Source organism: Gopherus flavomarginatus, chromosome 16 (assembly GCF_025201925.1).
Source record: "Gopherus flavomarginatus isolate rGopFla2 chromosome 16, rGopFla2.mat.asm, whole genome shotgun sequence".
Classification (NCBI taxonomy): Eukaryota; Metazoa; Chordata; order Testudines; family Testudinidae; genus Gopherus; species Gopherus flavomarginatus.
This window is the reverse complement of record NC_066632.1, coordinates 3757112-3776993: the sequence shown is the minus strand read 5'-3', so window position 1 is coordinate 3776993 and position 19882 is coordinate 3757112. Positions and strand designations below refer to the sequence as shown.

General features: G+C 64.8%; 1 protein-coding gene across 15 annotated transcripts in view; it reads right to left on the bottom strand.

The window, feature by feature from the left end:
• The window catches only part of NFIX (nuclear factor I X), a 219537-nt gene that overhangs the window by 10285 nt on the left and 189370 nt on the right, over positions 1-19882 (bottom strand). For 12 of the 15 annotated variants that reach the window (XM_050925424.1, XM_050925426.1, XM_050925421.1 and 9 more), the window contains 7 exons: positions 18589-18651; positions 13947-14021; positions 12949-13069; positions 12490-12626; positions 8354-8476; positions 5468-5643; positions 3456-3603 (listed from right to left, as the gene is read on the bottom strand). In XM_050925424.1, the coding sequence (XP_050781381.1) occupies positions 3456-3603; positions 5468-5643; positions 8354-8476; positions 12490-12626; positions 12949-13069; positions 13947-14021; positions 18589-18651 (843 nt within the window). The remainder of the gene's footprint in view (positions 1-3455; positions 3604-5467; positions 5644-8353; positions 8477-12489; positions 12627-12948; positions 13070-13946; positions 14022-18588; positions 18652-19882) is intronic. The other 3 variants (XM_050925432.1, XM_050925429.1, XM_050925433.1) reach the window with 3 other exon arrangements.

Here is a 19882-nt window from a genome sequence, read left to right as displayed (position 1 = left end):
CACGTACCCGCCAGGCCCCACGTACCTGCCAGGCCAGGCCCCACATATCCGCAAAGCCCAGAGACCCCAGCCGGGGCCTGGTGCAGCGTCCCTGGCTGCTGGAGGCTGCAGGCAGCCAGGGTCACCTGCCCCCCACTGCCAGCCACTCTCCCCCTGCAGCCCCACGGCTGCCGGTGCCCAGGCAAAGCTGCCCAGGCAGCCAGCAGCCCTTGCCGGTCCCCATAGCCTCTGGAGGCTCCCACTCCCCCGCTGGGCTGCCAGCTGCAGGGTGGGGGGGGAAAGAGGCACCTGCCCTCCCCAGGTGGAGTGGGACAGATCCTGGCCAGCAGGGGGCAGCGTCCCGAGCAGCACAAATCCCTCCCCCCACCCCCAAAAAGCTGCGAATTCTTCCTTACCTGTCCTCCGCCCGCCCGCCCGCGAGGAGTGGGTGCAGCCGCAGCGGGCATGCACCAGAGACCCCCCCGTCCCCCAACCCCCCTGGCTGGACTGAATGGAGAATGCAAACGGGAGGGGATGTCATGGGGACGGATGGAAAGAGTCCAAAAAAGAAAGAAGGAAAGAAAGACAATGGAAGAGATGCCCCCCCCCCCATACACACACCTAGCGCTGCCCAGTACACACACCTAGTGCCCCCCATACACACACCTAGTGCTGTCCAGGAAAGACCACAGAGCCCTGGGAAGAGAACCCAGGAGTCCTGGCTACCAGCCCCACCCCCTGCTCTAGCCATTAGACCCCACTCTCCTCCAAGGGGACCCAGGAGTCCTGACTCCTAGACCCCACTCCTGCTCTAACCACTAGACCCCAGCCCCTTCCTCCCCAGGCGGGGGACTGGACCCAGGAGTCTTGGTGAAGGTAGCGGTGCTATGGAGCTGAGCTAGGAGGGGGTACGGTCGACACCCGCTGACCCCCGACCCCTGGTGCCCCGTTCCCCTTCCTCCCCACACAAACTCCTGGGCACTGCCAGTCCGGGCGGGGGGGCGGGAATTTACTGGGCATTTTTCTTTCCTTTTGTTCAGCCCCGCCCCTGAGAGTTGCCACGGCAACCGACAAAATAATAATAAAACAGAACAAAACAAAGACCCCAAAGGCGGCCGAGCCGGCGGCTACTGCATCTTAGCGCGGGTGGGATGGATGGCGGCGGGTGAGGGCAGGCAAACGAGAACGCACAACACTCGATGATGGCATGAAGCCCTGGCCCGCTGGCAGCCGGCTACCCCGTGTGCCCCCTGCCTGCCCCCTAACTACCCGCTACCTGCCCCCTATGTAACCCCCACCTGCCCCTAACTACTCCCTGCCTGCCCTCCAGCTATGCCCTATGTACCCCCGCCTGCCCCCTAAGTACCCTCTACCTGCCCACTAACTACCCCCACCTGCCCCCTAAGTACCCCCTACCTGCCCACTAACTACCCCCACCTGCCCCCTAAGTACTCCCAACTGCCCTCCAGCTACCCCCTATGTAACCACTGCCTGCCCTCCGGCTACCTCCTGTGGACCCCCTACCTGCCCACTAACTACCCCCCGCCTGCCCTCTGGCTGTCCCCTATGCACTCCCCGCCTGCCCTCCGGCTACTCCCTACCTGCCCCCTATGTACCCCCACCTGTCCCCTAACTATCCCCTGCCTGCCCTCCAGCTACCCCCCGCCTGCTGTCTGGCTACCCTCTGCCTGCCCTCCGGCTACCCCATACCTGCCCCCTAACTACCCCTGCCTGCCCTCTGCCTACCCCCTACCTACTCCCTATGTACCCCCACCTGCCCTCCAGCTATCCCCTACCTACCCCCTAACTACTCCCTGCCTGCCCTCCGGCTACCCCCTATCTACTCCCTAACTACTCCCTGCCTGCCCTCCGGCTACCCCCTACCTGCCCTCTAACTACCCCCTGCCTGCCCTCCGGCTACCCCCTATGTACCTCCTGCCTGCCCTCTGTCTGCCTCCTAACTACCCCCTGCCTGCCCTCCCTACCTACCCCCATGTACTCCCTACCTACCCCCCTATTCACCCCCTGCTTGCCCTCCAGCCAGCCCCTACCTACCCTCTATTTGCCCCCTGCCTGCTCTACGGTTACTCCCTACCTACCCCCATGTACCCACGCCTGACTGCCGGTTACCCCACCTGCCCCCTACTTACCCACCTTCTCATCCATCCATCTTCGTACACACACCCCCATCCATCCATCTCCACACATGCACCCCCATCCATCCATCCATCTCCATCCATACACCCCCTCCATCCATCCATCCATCTCCATACACCCTCCATCCATCCATCCATCTCCATACACCCTCTCTCCATCCATCTCTGTACACCCCTCCCATCTATCCATCCATCCATCAATCCATCTCCGTATACCCCTCCCATCCATCCATCCATCTCCATACACACACCCTCATCCATTCATCCATCTCCGTACACCCCTCCCATCCATCTATCTATCTATCTCCATACACACACCCTCATCCATCCATCCATCCATCCATCACCGTACACCCCTCCCACCCATCTATCCATCCATCTCCATACATACACCAACATCCATCCATCCATCTCCATACATACACCCACATCCATCCATCTCCGTACACCCCTCTCATCCATCCATCCATCTCCATACACACACCCTCATCCATCCATCCATCTCCGTACACCCCTCCCATCCATCTATCCATCTATCTCCGTACACACACCCTCATCCATCCATCCATCCATCACCGTACACCCCTCCCACCCGTCTATCCATCCATCTCCATACATACACCAACATCCATCCATCCATCTCCATACATACACCCACATCCATCCATCTCCGTACACCCCTCTCATCCATCCATCCATCTCCATACACACACCCTCATCCATCCATCCATCCATCTCCGTACATTCCTCCATCCATCCATCCATCCATCTCTGTACACACACACCCATCCATCTATCCATCTCTATACACCCTCCATCCATCCATCTCTGTACACACACCCCCATCCATCCATCCATCCCCGTACACCCTCCATCCATCCATCCATCTCTATACACACACCCACATCCATCCATCCATCTCCATACACCCTCCATCCATCCATCTCTGTACACACACCCCTATCCATCCATCCATCCCCGTACACCCTCCATCCGTCCATCCATCTCTGTACACACACCCACATCCATCCATCTCCATACACCCTCCATCCATCCATCTCTGTACACACACCCCCATCCATCGATCCATCCATCCATCTCCGTACACACACCCCCATCCATCCATTCATCCCTCCCTCCCTCCCCATCCCCATCCCTACCCCCATGTATCTAAGCTTCACATTCCTCTCCAGCTGTCCCTTCTCCCCCTTGCCCTCCCCCCTCTGCCCGGCGGCCTGGCTGGTGGCTCTGTGTGTGAGGACCAGGCTGGGGGTGGGTTTGCCTGGGGGGTTGTGTCGTCGCTGTCGGGCGTCCACTTACAGGGTGATGTAGGTGTCGGCGCTCCGCCCTCTGGGTTAGTGCTGGTGGATTTTGTGTCAGGCATTGGAAGGGGCACAGGTCTGGCCACAGGTGGGGGCGGCGGCAGCAAAAATGAGCCCGTGACTTTGCCCTGGCCGCTAGCGTTAGGCTGCGAACAACATAAATACAAGGACGCGTGAACGGCGAGCCGAGACAAGGCAACGGTAAAGATGCAGTACCGGCCGGCGGCGCCGGGACGGGGCGCTGGGGCTCGCTGTGCTCCGGAGTTTACTGGGGATGCTTTTCCTCCAAAAAATCCTTTGGTTACCAAAAAACTGGACTTGTTTTAAAAAAAGCAAAGGGTGGGAAGAGTGTCTGTCCGTCGGTCGCTGGCCCGTCCCCCCACTCCCTGGCTAGGCCCTGCCCTTTGCTCCCTTCGCGTCCTCGACCTGCTGCCCCCCGCCAGATCTCCATGGGCCGTCGCTCGCCTGGTCATTCGCTTGCCGGCCGTGGGCAATGGCGTCTCCCCTCCATGCAGAACCCGGGGAAGTGCCACCTGGTGTGAACTGGCCAGCCCAGCGCTCCGTCTTCAGGGGCTCCAGGCCCACGGTGGAGCCCAGGGACCGGTGCTGGGCAGGCCTGGGAGACGGACGGAGGGGGAGGCAGGGAGAGGAGTGTGATCTGTGAAGGCTGGCCCTGAGCGGGACCGGCAGGGGAGAGCCAAGGAGCAGGTGCTGCAGACGCGTCTTCTCTGCCCGGCGTCCTGCCCTGGTTTCTCCCCGGGGACATGACTCAAGGCTGTCTCTGCGCTGGGCTCCAGAGATTTAACGCCAGCCGCTGGGATGGGTGCGGCCCTCCCAACCCCGGTGCTGCCCCGGCGCGTGGGCAGGCCGTGGCGTGAGCCGACTGTCCAGAGTGGCGATCGGTGGCTGGATGTCTCCTCTAGGCACGACGCTCCAGAGCTTCAGAGTCCCCTGCAGCCGGTGTCCGGGCAATGGCTGCACACGACCTCCGGCGGGAGGCGCTCGCTGGCCGAAAAGGGTGTCACGGAGGCACCCCAAGGGGCACCAGCCACCCCCGGAGGGCAGAGCTGATTGTGTCCTAAGCACGGATCACTGCGTGCCCCCGTCCCGTGCTCCTGGGGGACCCCTGGGGCTGCGCCCAGCACAGCCCCCCCATCCTGCAGGAGCCGGCCCGAGGCGCAGTCTCATGGCAACGGATCACTCCAGGAGTCTGGCTTTGGGAGGAGAAAATCGCCCGTGACAGATGTCGTGCTGCTGAGGCCCCGCCCCTAGGACCTACTCTGAGAGGCCCCGCCCCCAGGACCTGTTCTGAGGCTCCACCCCCTAGGGTCTTTTCTCAGGCCCTGCCCCCAGGCCCTGCTCTGAGGGGCCCCACCCCCAGGACATTGTGATGCGGAGGCCCCGCCCTGTAGAACTCCACGATGCTGAGAGGCCCCGCCCTCAGAACCTGCCCTGTGAGGCCCCGCCCCCTAGACCCTGCCTATGAGGCCCCGCCCCCTAGACCCTGCCCTGTGAGGCCCCGCCCCCTTAGCAGTTTCTCTTCTAGAACTCCTCAGGTTCCAGAGCGATGCTGGTTCTAGGCTGGCGGTTTTCCAGAACCTTCTAGATGCTGCAGGCTAGCGCATCCCAGTGGCTGCGACAGGATGTGGGTGGGCCCAGAGCCCCACCTTCGACTTGGCCCCCCACCCTGGAGCTCCAGCACCCCTAACATGCCATGTTCCCTCTTGACCCCTTAGCTGGCCCCAATATCCCAATCCAGAGCAGTCCATGGGGCAGGAAGCCCCTGGCTCCTTGGCGGGCGCATCAGGCCCCTGCGCTACATCAGCCCCCGACGCCCCGACCGGGATCACACTGCCTGTCCCGTGCCCCCCAGAGACAGAGAGAGACAGAGAGAGAGGAGAGGAGAGGAGAAGAGGAGAGGAGAGGAGAGGAGAGCCATGGGGGGCCTTGTTCCCTGGCCAGCGCCCCCCCAGGGGCTGCATCCGGAGGGGCGTGGCCAGCGGCGCTCACCTGCCCGGTGCCCTGGCCCGACCCGTCGGAGCAGACGAACTGCACAAACTCCTTGAGCGAGTCCTGGCCGTGGTGATGGTGGTAGCGGATGGTCGGGTGGGGGAAGTAGGGGCTGGACTGCTGGATGATGGAGCTCGACGGGAAGTGCAGGGCCGAGGCTGTTGCCCGGGGGCTTCCTGAGACAGGGAGAGAGAAAGGGGGCGGAGGTGGGGGTCAGGGATCTGCTGGTAACAGTTGCTGTGTCCATCCCCGGCTCCCCTAGCAGTTCAGGCCCCGTCCTCTCACTCCCTACCCCCCTCAGCCAACCGCTGGGCCCTCCAAGCTTCAAGGCCCCAGGCACCTGGCAGAGGGGCCGTTATGGGGCTGAGCCCCACATCCTGGTCTCTCCCTGCTTTCACTGTCCCGTAAGAAGGCAGGGCTGGGTCGTCATTCCACGACTCCTCTCCGAGAGACTCTCCGAGAGCTGGAACCCTGGGCACCAGCCCTGACGGACTTGCCAGCGGGCGCCACCCGGGCACTGGCCCTGACGGACCAGCCAGCGGGCACCACCCAGGCACCGGCCCTGACGGATCAGCCAGCGGGCGCCACCCAGGCACCGGCCCTGACGGATCAGCCAGCGGGCGCCACCCGACACAGGCCCTGACGGACCAGCCAGCGGGCGCCACCCAGGCACCGGCCCTGACGGATCAGCCAGCGGGCGCCACCCGGGCACCGGCCCTGACGGACCAGCCAGCGGGCGCCACCTGGGCACCGGCCCTGACGGATCAGCCAGTGGGCGTCACCCGACACAGGCCCTGACGGATCAGCCAGTGGGCGCCACCCAGGAACCAGCCCTGATGGATCAGCCAGTGGGCGTCACCCGACACGGGCCCTGACGGACCAGCCAGCGGGCGCCACCCGGGCACCGGCCCTGACGGATCAGCCAGCGGGCGCCACCCGGGCACCGGCCCGGACGGATCAGCCAGCGAGCGTCACCCGGGCACCAGCCCGGACGGATCAGCCAGCGGGCGCCAGCTGGGCACCAGCCCGGACGGATCAGCCAGCGGGCGCCATCTGGGCACCAGCCCTGACAGATCAGCCAGCGGGCGCCACCTGGGCACGAGCCCCGATGGACAAGCCAGCGGGCGTCACCCGGGCACCAGCCCTGACGGACCAGCCAGCGGGCGCCACCCAGGCACCAGTCCTGATGGATCAGCCAGTGGGCGTCACCCAGGCACCAGCCCTGACGGACCAGCCAGCGGGCGCCACCCGGGCACCAGCCCCGATGGACCAACCAGCGGGCACCACCCGGGCACTGGCTCTGACGGACCAGCCAGCGGGCACCACCCGGGCACCAGCCCCGACAGACCAGCCAGCGGGCGCCACCTGGGCACCAGCCCTGACGGACCAGCCAGCGGGCGCCACCTGACATTGGCCCCGACAGACCAGCCAGAGGGAGTCACCTGGGCACCAGCCCCGACAGACCAGCCAGCGGGCGCCACCCGGGCACCAGCCCCGACAGACCAGCCAGCGGGTGCCACCCGGGCACCAGCCCTGACAGACCAGCCAGAGGGAGTCACCTGGGCACCAGCCCCGACAGACCAGCCAGCGGGCGCCACCCGGGCACCAGCCCCGACAGACCAGCCAGCGGGCGCCACCCGGGTGCAGTTGCCGCTATAGGGCTCAGGGCACTGGCAGGGGCACAGCACCACGGGGCAGTGCTGCAGCTCCCAATCAGCCGGGCTTCCTCCTTTCGGGGACCCCTCGGACCCCACCTGGGGAGGCCACGTCAGCTGGGTGCGTGGGGAGGCCAAGTCCTGGAGACCGAGCCTTGGTCGGTCCATTGAGTGAAATGCCCCCCAGACACCCCCATCCCCTCCAATCCCCCAAGTCACTCCCTATCACCACTGCCCCCCCGTCACATCCCTGCCCCTTCATACGCCCCCACACTGGTCACCCCCTCAATCACCCCCTGCCCCTTCAAGGCCCCCACCTCAGTCACCACCCCACTGCCCCCAGAGAGACCCAACGACCCCGAGTAGGGCCTGCATGAGCCCCCCAGGACCTGCGCAGACGTCCCATTGGCGCAGGCTGAGGAACCCCCAAGCAAACCCACAGGAAGGGCTGAGCCACCAGGGACAGTTTGAGTGAACCACCCCCCCCCCAGCTCTGCCGGTGCCCCTCACTCCCGACCCGCAGCCCCTGCTAGCCCAGCCCTGGGCCCCTCTAGCCCTGCCGGTGCCCCTCACTCCCGAGCCGCAGCCCCTTCTAGCCCAGCCCTGGGTCCCCCTAGCCCTGCTGGTGCCCCTCACTCCCGACCCGCAGCCCCTGCTAGCCCATCCCTGGGTCCCCCCAGCCCTGCCGGTGCCCCTCACTCTGGCTGCCTGGGGTCCCGGGCTTGCTGGTCACTGGAAGCTCCCTGCCCGCTATGGTGCCAGCATGGGACAGCCCAACAGTTGGGACCCAGGCATCCTCGCCTGTGGCGCTTTGGGATCAGTAACGGTGGCTCCACTTGCTCCCCGGGAGAGAAGGGACCCCCCTGGTTACATGCGGCAGGCCAGCTCCTGATCCCAGCAACGCCAGAGTCACTCCATCAAAATCCCAGCTAATCCAGATCTGTCTAAATCCTGGCTATTCTGGAATCACTCTGGATTAACTCCTCCAAGATCCCAGCTATTCTGGAGTCACTCTGGAGTCACTCTAATAAACCCTACTCAGGCAATGATCACCTAATGCAGCCGAAAATCTGCCCTTTCCCCTGCATCCTTAACCCTTTAGCTGCCTCAAAAGAGGAGAGACAGAGACAGAGAGGAAAAGCGAGAGAGACGAGTTGCCAGAACCACTGTGGCTTGGAGGGACAGGGTCCCCGCCCCCCGTCCCCCCCAGGATAGCGGCTTTGGTTCTCACCTGGTCTGACTCCTGCAAGGACCGGCAGCGGGTGGTGGCTGAAAGCCATTCTTGGGGAGGTGCTGTGGGTGGAGAGGGCGCTGCAGAAATCCAGCTTCCCTGACTTCTTCAGGGAAGCCGGTCCTGGCAAGGAATCAGCGAGAGAGGGCAGGTTTAACAGGCGGAAAGATGGATTAGTCTCCTGCTTGAGTTGCCCCTGCCCGGCCTGGGCCCCCAGCCGCTGCCCTGCCCTCCCCTCGCTGCCCTGCATGGCCCTGCCCATCAGGCCCCTCCAAGAGCCCGGATTTTGCCGGCTGAGTGTCTCCCTAGCCCTGGGCATCCACACACGGCCAGGCCCCGGCGATCCCGCCATCGGCTTTCAGGGTCCCCCTTGGCTACAAAGGCCTGTGTGTTGTTTGGGAGCCTGGATCTGCGGTGCTCTGCTTTGCCTCCTGGGATCTGAGTCTCAGGCCTCCACCTGCAGGGCCGGACTCTTTCAGCCACAATTTTCCCACATTCATGTGACTCCAGCAGCTGGAGATTTATGGACCAGGTGTCGTCGCTTGGATCCCCCAGGCCCAGGCCAGTCCAGGCGCCCAATCCCACCCCGCCGCTGCCACCCATCTTCCCTCACCAGATCAGCATGTCCTGCCTCCCCAAGCTCTGGGGTGTCTCCATTTTGGAGGGTTCACGCGCCAGCCCCCTGAGGCTGGATTTGCAGTAGGAGGAGGCAGAAGACACCGGCCGGGCCCAAATTACAGCAGGAGCCTCCCCAACACCCTGAGTTCCACAGTGCCATGGGCCCTCGTGCCCACCCCAGAGGCGGCTGCATCCTATTGCACTGAATGCAAATGAATCGCTTTGGAACTGGTTGTGCTGAAGGGTGCTGTGTAAACGACACGGGGTCACACCGTCAACCGGGCTGGCTGGGGGTGAGGGGGAGAGGGGGGGTCAGGGAATGGGACACGGGGCCTTTCCCATCCAGGGGGCACCAGGTCTGATCTGGCCTTAGGGAGGGGACTGCCTGGCTTGGAGGGGGGGATGTGAGCTAGGGCCTTTCTCCTCTTGGGAGCACAGGATCCAGCCCATCCCGAGCCGGCAGTGAGCACAGGCCCGCTGGCAGCAGGGGGTCTGGGGTCTGGGATGGGGAAGATGCTGGGGTGGGCTGGGAGGTTCTCCCTGCAGCTGTCCCCACCCAGGGACGCCTGGAGGCCGGGGCTGCCAGGAGCTGAGGCGGATGAGCGGGCGCTCTAATGCCAGTGAGTGGCACAGCTCACCGCCCATCTCCCGCGCCCTGGGCTCAGCCGGTTCCTGCTCCTCTCGTCCCACCCGAGGGGGCTCCGGGGCCCAGGGAGCGCGAGCAGCTCCACCGGGAGCCTGCCTTCTTCTGCCAGCTGCCTGGCACCTGATCTCGGAGGAGCTGCCAGCCAGCTGCAAACACCTGTGCCCGTCAGACGGCTGCCAGGCCCTGCCAGCCCTGCAGCTGTGCTGCTGAACGGGCCATTTGTCAGGGACAAACCCAACGCGGTGGGGGAGGGCAAACGCCACACGATCCCCATCCCCATGCCAGGCTGGTGCCCGGCTGGCTGGTAGGGGAGGGAGATCCACATGACCATCTGCCGGGGGGGGAACAGGCCCGGCGTTGGCTGCACCTAGGGGGATCAGAGGTCCTGGGTTTATGGGGACTCCCTGAGATTTGGGGCTTTGTCTTGTACCTGGTGTCTCTCTTACCCCCCCACCCAGCCTGATTTCTCCCTCTTGCTATCAGGTTGCCCAGCTGCACCCGCCAGGGCACCATATCAAACCAGCCATGGGGAGCGGTCCGCTCTGGGCTGTGGGGTGGGAGTGAGGGGCAACGGCAGAGCTGGGGGGGGCAGGGCTGGGCTGGCAGGGGCTGCGGGGCGGAAGTGAGGGGCACTGGCAGAGCTGGGGGGGGCTGGGCTGGCAGGGGCTGCGGGTTGGGAGTGAGGGGCACCGGCAGAGCTGGGGGGGGCAGGGCTGGGCTGGCAGGGGCTGCGGGGCGGAAGTGAGGGGCACTGGCAGAGCTAGGGGGGGCAGGGCTGGGCTGGCAGGGGCTGCGGGGCGGAAGTGAGGGGCACTGGCAGAGCTGGGGGGGCAGGGCTGGGCTGGCAGGGGCTGCGGGGTGGGAGTGAGGGGCACCGGCAGAGCTGGGGAGGCAGGGCTGGGCTAGCAGGGGCTGCGGGTCGGGAGTGAGGGGCACCGGCAGAGCTGGGGGGGCAGGGCTGGGCTGGCAGGGGCTGTGGGGCGGGAGTGAGGGGCACCGGCAGAGCTAGGGGGGGCAGGGCTGGGCTGGCAGGGGCTGCGGGGCGGAAGTGAGGGGCACTGGCAGAGCTGGGGGGGCAGGGCTGGGCTGGCAGGGGCTGTGGGGCGGGAGTGAGGGGCACCGGCAGAGCTAGGGGGGGCAGGGCTGGGCTGGCAGGGGCTGCGGGGCGGGAGTGAGGGGCACTGGCAGACCTGTGATGGCCCAGAGCAGCCTTGTTCCTGGGTTTGGTGCCATCATGCCCTGTGCCAGCGGCAGCTTGGGGGCAGCTGCCGGTGCAGCACTGAGGGGCTGGGCTTCTCTCGGGGCCCCCGACCCTCCTTCTGTTCTGCAAACTGCCTCCCACGATGCCTGCTGCCAGCACTGCCGGTGCTAACCCCATCGACAGCACCAGACCCCGCCCCCTTCACCCATGCTGCGGCTGGCATGGTGCCCATGTTGGCAAGCGTCTCTGCTTTGTGAGTGAGAGCTGGAGGGGGTGATGCCTAGCGAGGGGCACCCTGACCCCCAGGGCGGGCAGTGCCCAGGGTAATAACCTGCTGGCCTGATGGGATTATAGACCAAGGCTTTGACATCTGCTGGGATGGCACGTGCGCTGGCCCCTACCCCCCGTTATCAGGTGCTTGTCCCCAGCCCCATTCGGCTGGGGCCCAGGAGATCTGGATTCGGATTCTGGCACTCAGAGTCGCTGCCTATCTATGCCTCAGTTTCCCCATCTGATCCATCTGCTGCCTGCTGTGTGTCTGCAGCGCCCGGTGCAGGGGGCACCTGGGCAGCTGGCAGGACTTGGCTGGCCATAGGGGTTATCACTGGGGGGTTCCCAGTGCCCAGAATGACGCCTGCCAGCCCCAGTGCTGATCAGAGCCCTTGGCACAGACAGAATGGAAACCATGCCCAGTTCACACAGGCAGGGGAAGGGGCTCACCACGGTCTCAGAGCCAGGAAAAGAACCAGCAGGTTCTGGCTCCCAGCCCCCTGCCCTAACCACTAGACCCCACTGCCCTCCCTTAGAGAGGAGTTTCTTTGAATTGTTCAGAGCTGAGGAGCCAGAGGGGGGTGAATGGAGCGAGACAGACGGACAGACAGAGATGGACGGACAGAGAGCAGCTCCCAGACAGTCTGACCACTCACTGCCCCCCGCCCCCGAATGACACGCTGGGGGCTCGCCTGCTAATTCCTCACAGGAGCCAAGATGCTCTGGCCCCCTGCTAGCCCAGCTCTGCCCTCCTGCCCTCTCTCGGTGGCCCTCATTCCCGACCCGCAGCCCCTGCTAGCCCAGGCCTGCCCCTGAGCTCTGCCGGTGCCCCTCACTCCCGACCCGCAGCCCCTGCTCGCCCAGGCCTGCCCCCCTGCCCTCTCCTGGTGCTCCTCACTCCCGATCTGCAGCCCCTGCTAGCCCAGGCCTGCCCCCCTGCCCTCTCCTGGTGCGCCTCACTCCCGATCTGCAGCCCCTGCTAGCCCGGCCCCTAGATGCCGAATGACTCTGATACTCCTGTGACTTGGACCAGCCAGCTCCCGGCCTCACCCCAGTTTCCCCCCAGCGCAGCCCGCAGCACCACATCCTGCTATGGGGCAGCTGCTCTCTGCCCCCCACCCCAGCATACAGTTTGGCCCAGCTCTTCCCTGTAAAGGCTGCAGTGCAGCCGTGCCCCATGGCTTCCCAGGGCCCCGCATGGAGACATGGGGAGCAGGAAATCTGGGGGGGAACCCCCTCACTCCAGGCACAGCCCTGGGGTGACAAGGGGGCCCATACAGGGGAGGAGCTGGGGATCGTTGCAGGTTGACCCCTGCTGGTGTGTTCTGTGGGGAATGCACAATGCCCAGGGGGCCCCACGCCCGGTCCCTGCCCCGAGCTGCGCCCTCCCCCCCCCCATACCTGCGTCCACGTCGTTGGGCCAGCCGCTGGACTGGCTGCTGCCGGCGGCGGGCGAGCGCCCCGTCCCGGGGTAGAAGACCTCGTCCACGGGGCTCTCCATCTCGCTGTCATCCAGCGACTTGGGGCGCTTGGTGGAGCTGGGGGGGCAGCGAGGGAGAGAGGTTGGGCGGGGTGAAGGCAGGCTCAGGGCCTTTCCCCTCTAGGGGGCGCTGGCCCTGACTGGCCCCAGGGCAGGGTGACAGGCGGGGAGGGGGGAACAGGGGTGCTGGCTCGGATGCAGTCCCAGGCCGAGGACAGGTGGGGAGCAGGGCACGGGGCCTGTCCTCTCTAGGGGGCATTGGCCCCCATGGGCCCCAGGGCGGGTGGGAGTGGTGCCCGTCTGACGTCAGAGCCGGGGCAGAGGCCGAGGGCGCCCGGGGCAGAGGGGAGGAGCCCCCGGCCAGGCAGGCTGGAGCGTACCTGGTGGAAGGAGGTGACGTTATAGACCGCCGGCCCAGAGTCACCTGGTTGATGTTGTAGTAACTGGGGCTCTCCAGGTCTGCCAGGGAGAAGTTGGGACCCGACGCCGTGGCCACGGGGGCTGTGGGAGGAGACACAGTGGGTGAGGGGCAGCGTGGGGCACCGGGCACGCAGGCCTCCGCCCCGCAGCTGGTGCCAGGGGTACTACGCCCGCTACAGACCAGCTGCTGGGCACAGCAATCACCCGACACTCAGGGCCCAGTTAAAGCAAGTCAAGGCTCTAGTCACACCCCCATGTGGCCTATCCGTAACCCCACCTCTGCCCCATGGCCCCGCCCCTGCAGGGCAATGGGCTCAGGCTCTCTGCAGGCTCAGGCAGTGTCGGTTACGCTCAGGTCCCATTTCCGAGCTTTTCTCCCCAACCGCAGGGGCTGGAAACTTTTCCCTGTCCTGGGAGAGCTGCTGGGCCCATGGCCCCCTGGCCCCAGCCCCTCTGGCTCTGCCAACAGTGCCCAGGCCTTCACCTGGCCCGGGGTGACTGGCTCAGCTTTGCTCAGTCCCCAGGTCGGGCAGAGACGACAGACAAGGAGCCCAGCTGCTGCTCAGCCACAGGGCATGTTAGCGTCCTCCTCTGGAGTGCCCACCTCCCCAACCCCCCCACTCCCCAGCAGCCATTGACCTGGCTCCCCAGCCAGCCTATGGGCATGCAGGGGGCCTTTCCCAACGCCCCTAGGATCCAATTCCCAAGGGGGAGCTGAGTGAGATCAGGGGGCACAGGGCAGGGGGGAAATAGATCGATGGAGTGAGATGGAGACAGAGATTGATTCTCCTGCTGAGCCGGCCAGTGTCTCCATATCCTGTCATGGGCGCCCCGTGCCAGCCAAGCATCCGTCATGGGCGCCCCGTGCCAGCTTCTCTAGCCCACCCCCTGGAGGTGTACGAGGAGGCGAAAGGACCCCAAGGGGGATCTAGGGCCACCCTCTGAGGCCGTCACTCACTCTGGGACACTCGGACCAGCTCCGTCACGTTCCAGACACCCGACGTCACAAAACAGTCCTGGAAAGTCAAATGCCCTGAAGGGAGGGACGAGACGGGCATCAGCGGGGCAGCAAACAGGGCATGGAGCAAGGTGATGGACACGGCCGGTGCCCCTCACTCCCGACCTGCAGCCCCCTGCCAGCCCAGCCCTGCCCCCCAAGCTCTGCCAGTGCCCCTCACTCCCAACCCGCAGCCCCTGCTAGCCCAGCCCTGCCCCCCCAACTCTACTGGTGCCCCTCATGCCCCCAACCCGCAGCCTCTGCCAGCTCAGCCCTGGCCCCCGCAAGCTCTGCCGGTGCCCCTCACGCCCAACCCGCAGCCCCTGCTAGCCCAGCCCCGGCCCCTCCAGCTCTGCTGATGCCTTTCAATCTTGGGGCAGGGAAGCAGGGCAAGGGATATGTGGGGTAGACAGGGGGGCTGTGGGGGGTTCTCACTAGTGGGCAGGGTCTGATAGGAGGATGGGGAGATGGGGGCTGTTGGGAGCTAGGGGTCATGGGGGACTTTGGAGGGTCTCACTCTTGGGCAGTGGCTTGATGGGGGGCTCTAGGGATCTCTCACCGTTGGGCAGTGGTTTGCTGGGGGGATGGGGAGATGGAGGCTGTGGGGGCTATGGGAGGCTGTGGGAGGGGCCTTGGGGGTTCTATGGGAGGCTGTGAGGGTCTCTTGCCATTGGGCGGTGGTTTAATGGGGGCTGTGGGGGGACCACTGAGGGGCTGTGGGGGGCTATGAGAGGTTGTGGGGGGGCGATGAGGGGCTGAGAGGATCACTCACCGTTGGGCAGTGGTTTGATGGAGGCTGTGGGGGGACCATGGGGGGCTGATGGGGGCTATGGGAGGTTGTGTGGGTCTCTCATCGTTGGGCAGTGGTTTGATGGGGGCTGTGGGGGTCTATAGGAGGTTGTGGGGTGCAATGGGGGGCTGTAGGGGTCTCACCATTGGGCAGTGGTTTGATGGGGGCTGTGGAGGGATGCTGTGAGGGGCTATGGGAGGTAGTGGGGGGGCTGTGAGGGTCTCTCGCTCTTAGGCAGTGGTTTGATGGGGGCTGTGGGGGGCTAGGGGAGGTTGGGGGGGGCTGTGGAGGTCTCTCACCGTTAGGCAGTGGTTTGCTGGGGGGATGGGGCGATGGAGGCTGTGGGAGGCTATGGGAGGTTGTGGGGGGGGCAATGGGAGGCTGTGGGGATCTCTCACCATTGGGCAGTGGTTTGATGGGGGCTGGGGGGGGACCATGGGGGGCCTGTGAGGGGCTATGGGAGGCTGTGGGAGGGCCGTGGAGGGCTGTGAGGGGCTATGGGAGGTTGTGGGGATCTCTCACCGTTGGGCAGTGGTTTGATGGGGGCTGTGGGGGGCCATGGGGGGTTGTGAGCGTTATGGGAGGCCGTGGGGGTCTCTCACTATTGGGCAGTGGTTTGGTGGGGGCTGTGGGGGGGCGATGGGGGGGATGTGAGGGTCTCTCACCGTTGGGCAGTGGTTTGATGGGGGCTGTGGGGGGGCGATGGGGGGGCTGTGAGGGTCTCTCACCATTGGGCAGTGGTTTGATGGGGGCTGTTGGGGGCTCTCACCGTTCGGCAGTGGTTTGCTGGGGGGATGGGGAGATGGAGGCTGTGGGGGTCTATGGGAGGTTGTGGGGGGCAATGGGGGGCTGTGGGGGTCTCTCACCATTGGGCAGTGGTTTGATAGGCGCTGTGGAGGGCTATGGGTGGTTGAGGGAGGGCTGTGGGGGTCTCTCACCGTTGGGCAGTGGTTTGCTGGGGGCTGTGGGGCGACCATGGGGGCTGTGTGGGTTATGGGAGGTTGTGGGGGGCAATGGGGAGCTGTGGGGGTCTCTCACCATTGGGTACTGGTTGATGGGGGCTGTGGGGGTTATGGGAGGTTGTGGGGAGCCATGGGGGGGGTTGTGGGGGGGCTCTGGAGGTCTCTCACCATTGGGCAGTGGTTTGATGAGTGGATGGGGAGATGGAGGCTGTGGGGACGTGGGGGGCTATGAGAGGTTGTGGGGGACAATGGGGGCTGTGGGGGTCTCACCATTGGGCAGTGGTTTGATGGGGGCTGAGGGAGAACCATGGGGGCCTGTGGGAGGCTGTGGGGGGATGTGGGAGGCTGTGAGGGTCTCTCACCATTGGGCAGTGGTCTGATGGAGGCTGTGGGGGTTATGGGAGGTTGTGGGGGTTATGGGGGGCTGTGGGGGTCTCTCACCGTTGGGCAGTGGTTTGATGGGGGCTGTGGGGGGCTGTGGGGGTCTCTCACCGTTGAGCAGTGGTTTGATGGGGGCTGTGGGGGTTATGGGGGGCTGTGGGAGGCTGTGGGGGTCTCTCACCGTGGGGCAGTGGTTTGATGGGGGCTGTGGGGTTATGGGGGTCTGTGGGGGTCTGTGGGGGTCTCTCACCATTGGGCAGTGGTTTGATGGGGGCTGTGGGGGTCTCTCACCATTGGGCAGTGGTTTGATGGGGGCTGTGGGGGTCTCTCACCGTTGGGCAGCGGTTTGATGGGGGCTGTGGGGGTTATGGGGGGCTGTGGGGGTCTCTCACCATTGGGCAGAGGTTTGATGGGGGCTGTGGGGGTTGTGGGGGGCTGTGGGGGTCTCTCACCATTGGGCAGTGGTTTGATGGGGGTTATGGGGGGCTGTGGGGGTCTCTCACCGTTGGGCAGTGGTTTGATGGGGGGCTTTGGGGGTTATGGGGGGCTGTGGGGGTCTCTCACCGTTGGGCAGTGGTTTGATGGGGGCTGTGGGGGTTGTGGGGGGCTGTGGGGGTCTCTCACCATTGGGCAGTGGTTTGATGGGGGTTATGGGGGGCTGTGGGGGTCTCTCACCATTGGGCAGTGGTTTGATGGGGGCTGTGGGGGTTATGGGGGGCTGTGGGGGTCTCTCACCGTTGGGCAGTGGTTTGATGGGGGCTGTGGGCGTTGTGGGGGGCTGTGGGGGTCTCTCTCCATTGGGCAGTGGTTTGATGGGGGCTGTGGGGGTCTCTCACCGTTGGGCAGTGGTTTGATGGGGGCTGTGGGGGTTATGGGGGGCTGTGGGGGTCTCTCACCATTGGGCAGTGGTTTGATGGGGGCTGTGGGGGTCTCTCACCATTGGGCAGTGGTTTGATGGGGGATGTGGGGGTCTCTCACCGTTGGGCAGTGGTTTGATGGGGGCTGTGGGGGTTATGGGGGGCTGTGGGGGTCTCTCACCGTTGGGCAGTGGTTTGATGGGGGCTGTGGGGGTCTCTCACCATTGGGCAGTGGTTTGATGGGGGCTGTGGGGGTCTCTCACCGTTGGGCAGTGGTTTGATGGGCCTGTGGGGGTTATGGGGGGCTGTGGGGGTCTCTCACCGTTGGGCAGTGGTTTGATGGGGGCTGTGGGCGTTGTGGGGGGCTGTGGGGGTCTCTCTCCATTGGGCAGTGGTTTGATGGGGGTTATGGGGGGCTGTGGGGGTCTCTCACCGTTGGGCAGTGGTTTGATGGGGGCTGTGGGGGTTATGGGGGGCTGTGGGGGTCTCTCACAATTGGGCAGTGGTTTGATGGGGGCTGTGGGGGTTGTGGGGGGCTGTGGGGGTCTCTCACCATTGGGCAGTGGTTTGATGGGGGTTATGGGGGGCTGTGGGGGTCTCTCACCGTTGGGCAGTGGTTTGATGGGGGCTGTGGGGGTTATGGGGGGCTGTGGGGGTCTCTCACCATTGGGCAGTGGTTTGATGGGGGTTATGGGGGGCTGTGGGGGTCTCTCACTGTTCGGCAGTGGTTTGATGGGGGCTGTGGGCGTTGTGGGGGGCTGTGGGGGTCTCTCTCCATTGGGCAGTGGTTTGATGGGGGTTATGGGGGGCTGTGGGGGTCTCTCACCGTTGGGCAGTGGTTTGATGGGGGCTGTGGGGGTTATGGGGGGCTGTGGGGGTCTCTCACCGTTGGGCAGTGGTTTGATGGGGGCTGTGGGGGGCTGTGGGGGTCTCTCACCATTGGGCAGTGGTTTGATGGGGGTTATGGGGGGCTGTGAGGGTCTCTCACCGTTGGGCAGTGGTTTGATGGGGGCTGTGGGGGTTATGGGGGGCTGTGGGGGTCTCTCACCGTTGGGCAGTGGTTTGATGGGGGCTGTGGGGGTTATGGGGGGCTGTGGGGGTCTCTCACCGTTGGGCAGTGGTTTGATGGGGGTTATGGGGGGCTGTGGGGGTCTCTCACCGTTGGGCAGTGGTTTGATGGGGGCTGTGGGGGTTATGGGGGGCTGTGGGGGTCTCTCACCGTTGGGCAGTGGTTTGATGGGGGCTGTGGGGGTTGTGGGGGGCTGTGGGGGTCTCTCTCCATTGGGCAGTGGTTTGATGGGGGTTATGGGGGGCTGTGGGGGTCTCTCACCGTTGGGCAGTGGTTTGATGGGGGCTGTGGGCGTTGTGGGGGGCTGTGGGGGTCTCTCTCCATTGGGCAGTGGTTTGATGGGGGTTATGGGGGGCTGTGGGGGTCTCTCACCGTTGGGCAGTGGTTTGATGGGGGCTGTGGGGGTTATGGGGGGCTGTGGGGGTCTCTCACCGTTGGGCAGTGGTTTGATGGGGGGCTGTGGGGGTTATGGGGGGCTGTGGGGGTCTCTCACCGTTGGGCAGTGGTTTGATGGGGGTTATGGGGGGCTGTGGGGGTCTCTCACCGTTGGGCAGTGGTTTGATGTCCACATCTCCTTGCTGGTTTGAACTGTCTGATTGTCCGGATTCTGTAACACACAAACACAGAGCGACATCAGGGTCTGGGCAGCGCCCGGCACAGAGGGCCCGATCCTGGAGGGATCTGTGTCGTTACCAGAGCAGACAACAACAAACCCAGACCTACCCAGGGGGCCCAGAGACCCCCCCGACTCCCCATAGGTTGTCCCAAACAGGCCTTCAGAACAGTGCGCCAGGTGCACCCAGCAGTGCCATGCAGGGCTTACGTGGGGTGGGCGGGGGGAAGCCGGTACAAATTACCGGGCCTGGGGGTCCGGAAGGGGGCCTGGGGCCCAGCTTGTCCAGCTTCGTCGGCCCTGTTTAGCCAGTCTGTTCTTGCTGGGGGGCCCAAAAATTTTTTTCACCGGGGCCTGAACCCGCTCTTGGCGGCCCTGGTGCCATGGCCTCTCCCTATTTCCCCCCCCCACAGCTGCCCACCCCCTGGGACCTTGGACTCAGGGCTCTCAAAGAGCTGCTCACCCTTCATTTTCCCATCCCCCCCAATGCCCCTCCCCAACATGGGGCATCAGAGCCACCCCCCTCCACACCTACTGCACATCAGGGCACAACCCCGGCACTGCAGTGGCACAGCCAAGACTTTGCAGTGGCGCATTTTGGGCATCACAGTGGCACTGCCCAAGCATTGCAGTGGCACAATTTGGGCATCACAGTAGCACTGCCTGGGCATTGCAGTGGCCCCATTTGGGCGTCGCAGTGGCACAGCCAAACCTTTGCAGTGGTGCTATTTGGGCATCACAGTGGCACTGCCTGGGCATTGCAGTGGCCCCAATTGGGTGTTGCAGTGGCACTGCCTGAGCATTGCAGTGGCTCCATTTGGGTGTTGCAGTAGCACAATTTGGGCATTGCAGTGGCATATTTCGGCACTGCAGTGGCGTGGGTCTGGCGTTTCAGTGGAATAATTTGCACATTGCAGTGGTGCGGCGTGGGCTTTGCAGTGGCATAGTTCGGTTATTGCAGTGGTACAGCCTGGGCTTTACAGTGATACAATCTGGGCGTTGCAGTGGCACTGCCCAGGTGTTGCAGCCCTGGTGCCGTGAGCGTGCAGTGGTAGTGCCCATAATGTACCCTCGGCACAGCACTTCCGCCACCCTCACCCCACATTTTCTCTGCTGGGGTTAATGGGCCACGTCCCGACCCCCTTCCTCAGCTCCCATCCCCCCAGTGGAGGCAGAGGCCCCTCGGCGGCAGGGTGGCACCATGGCCCTGCAGCTGGCGCTGGGC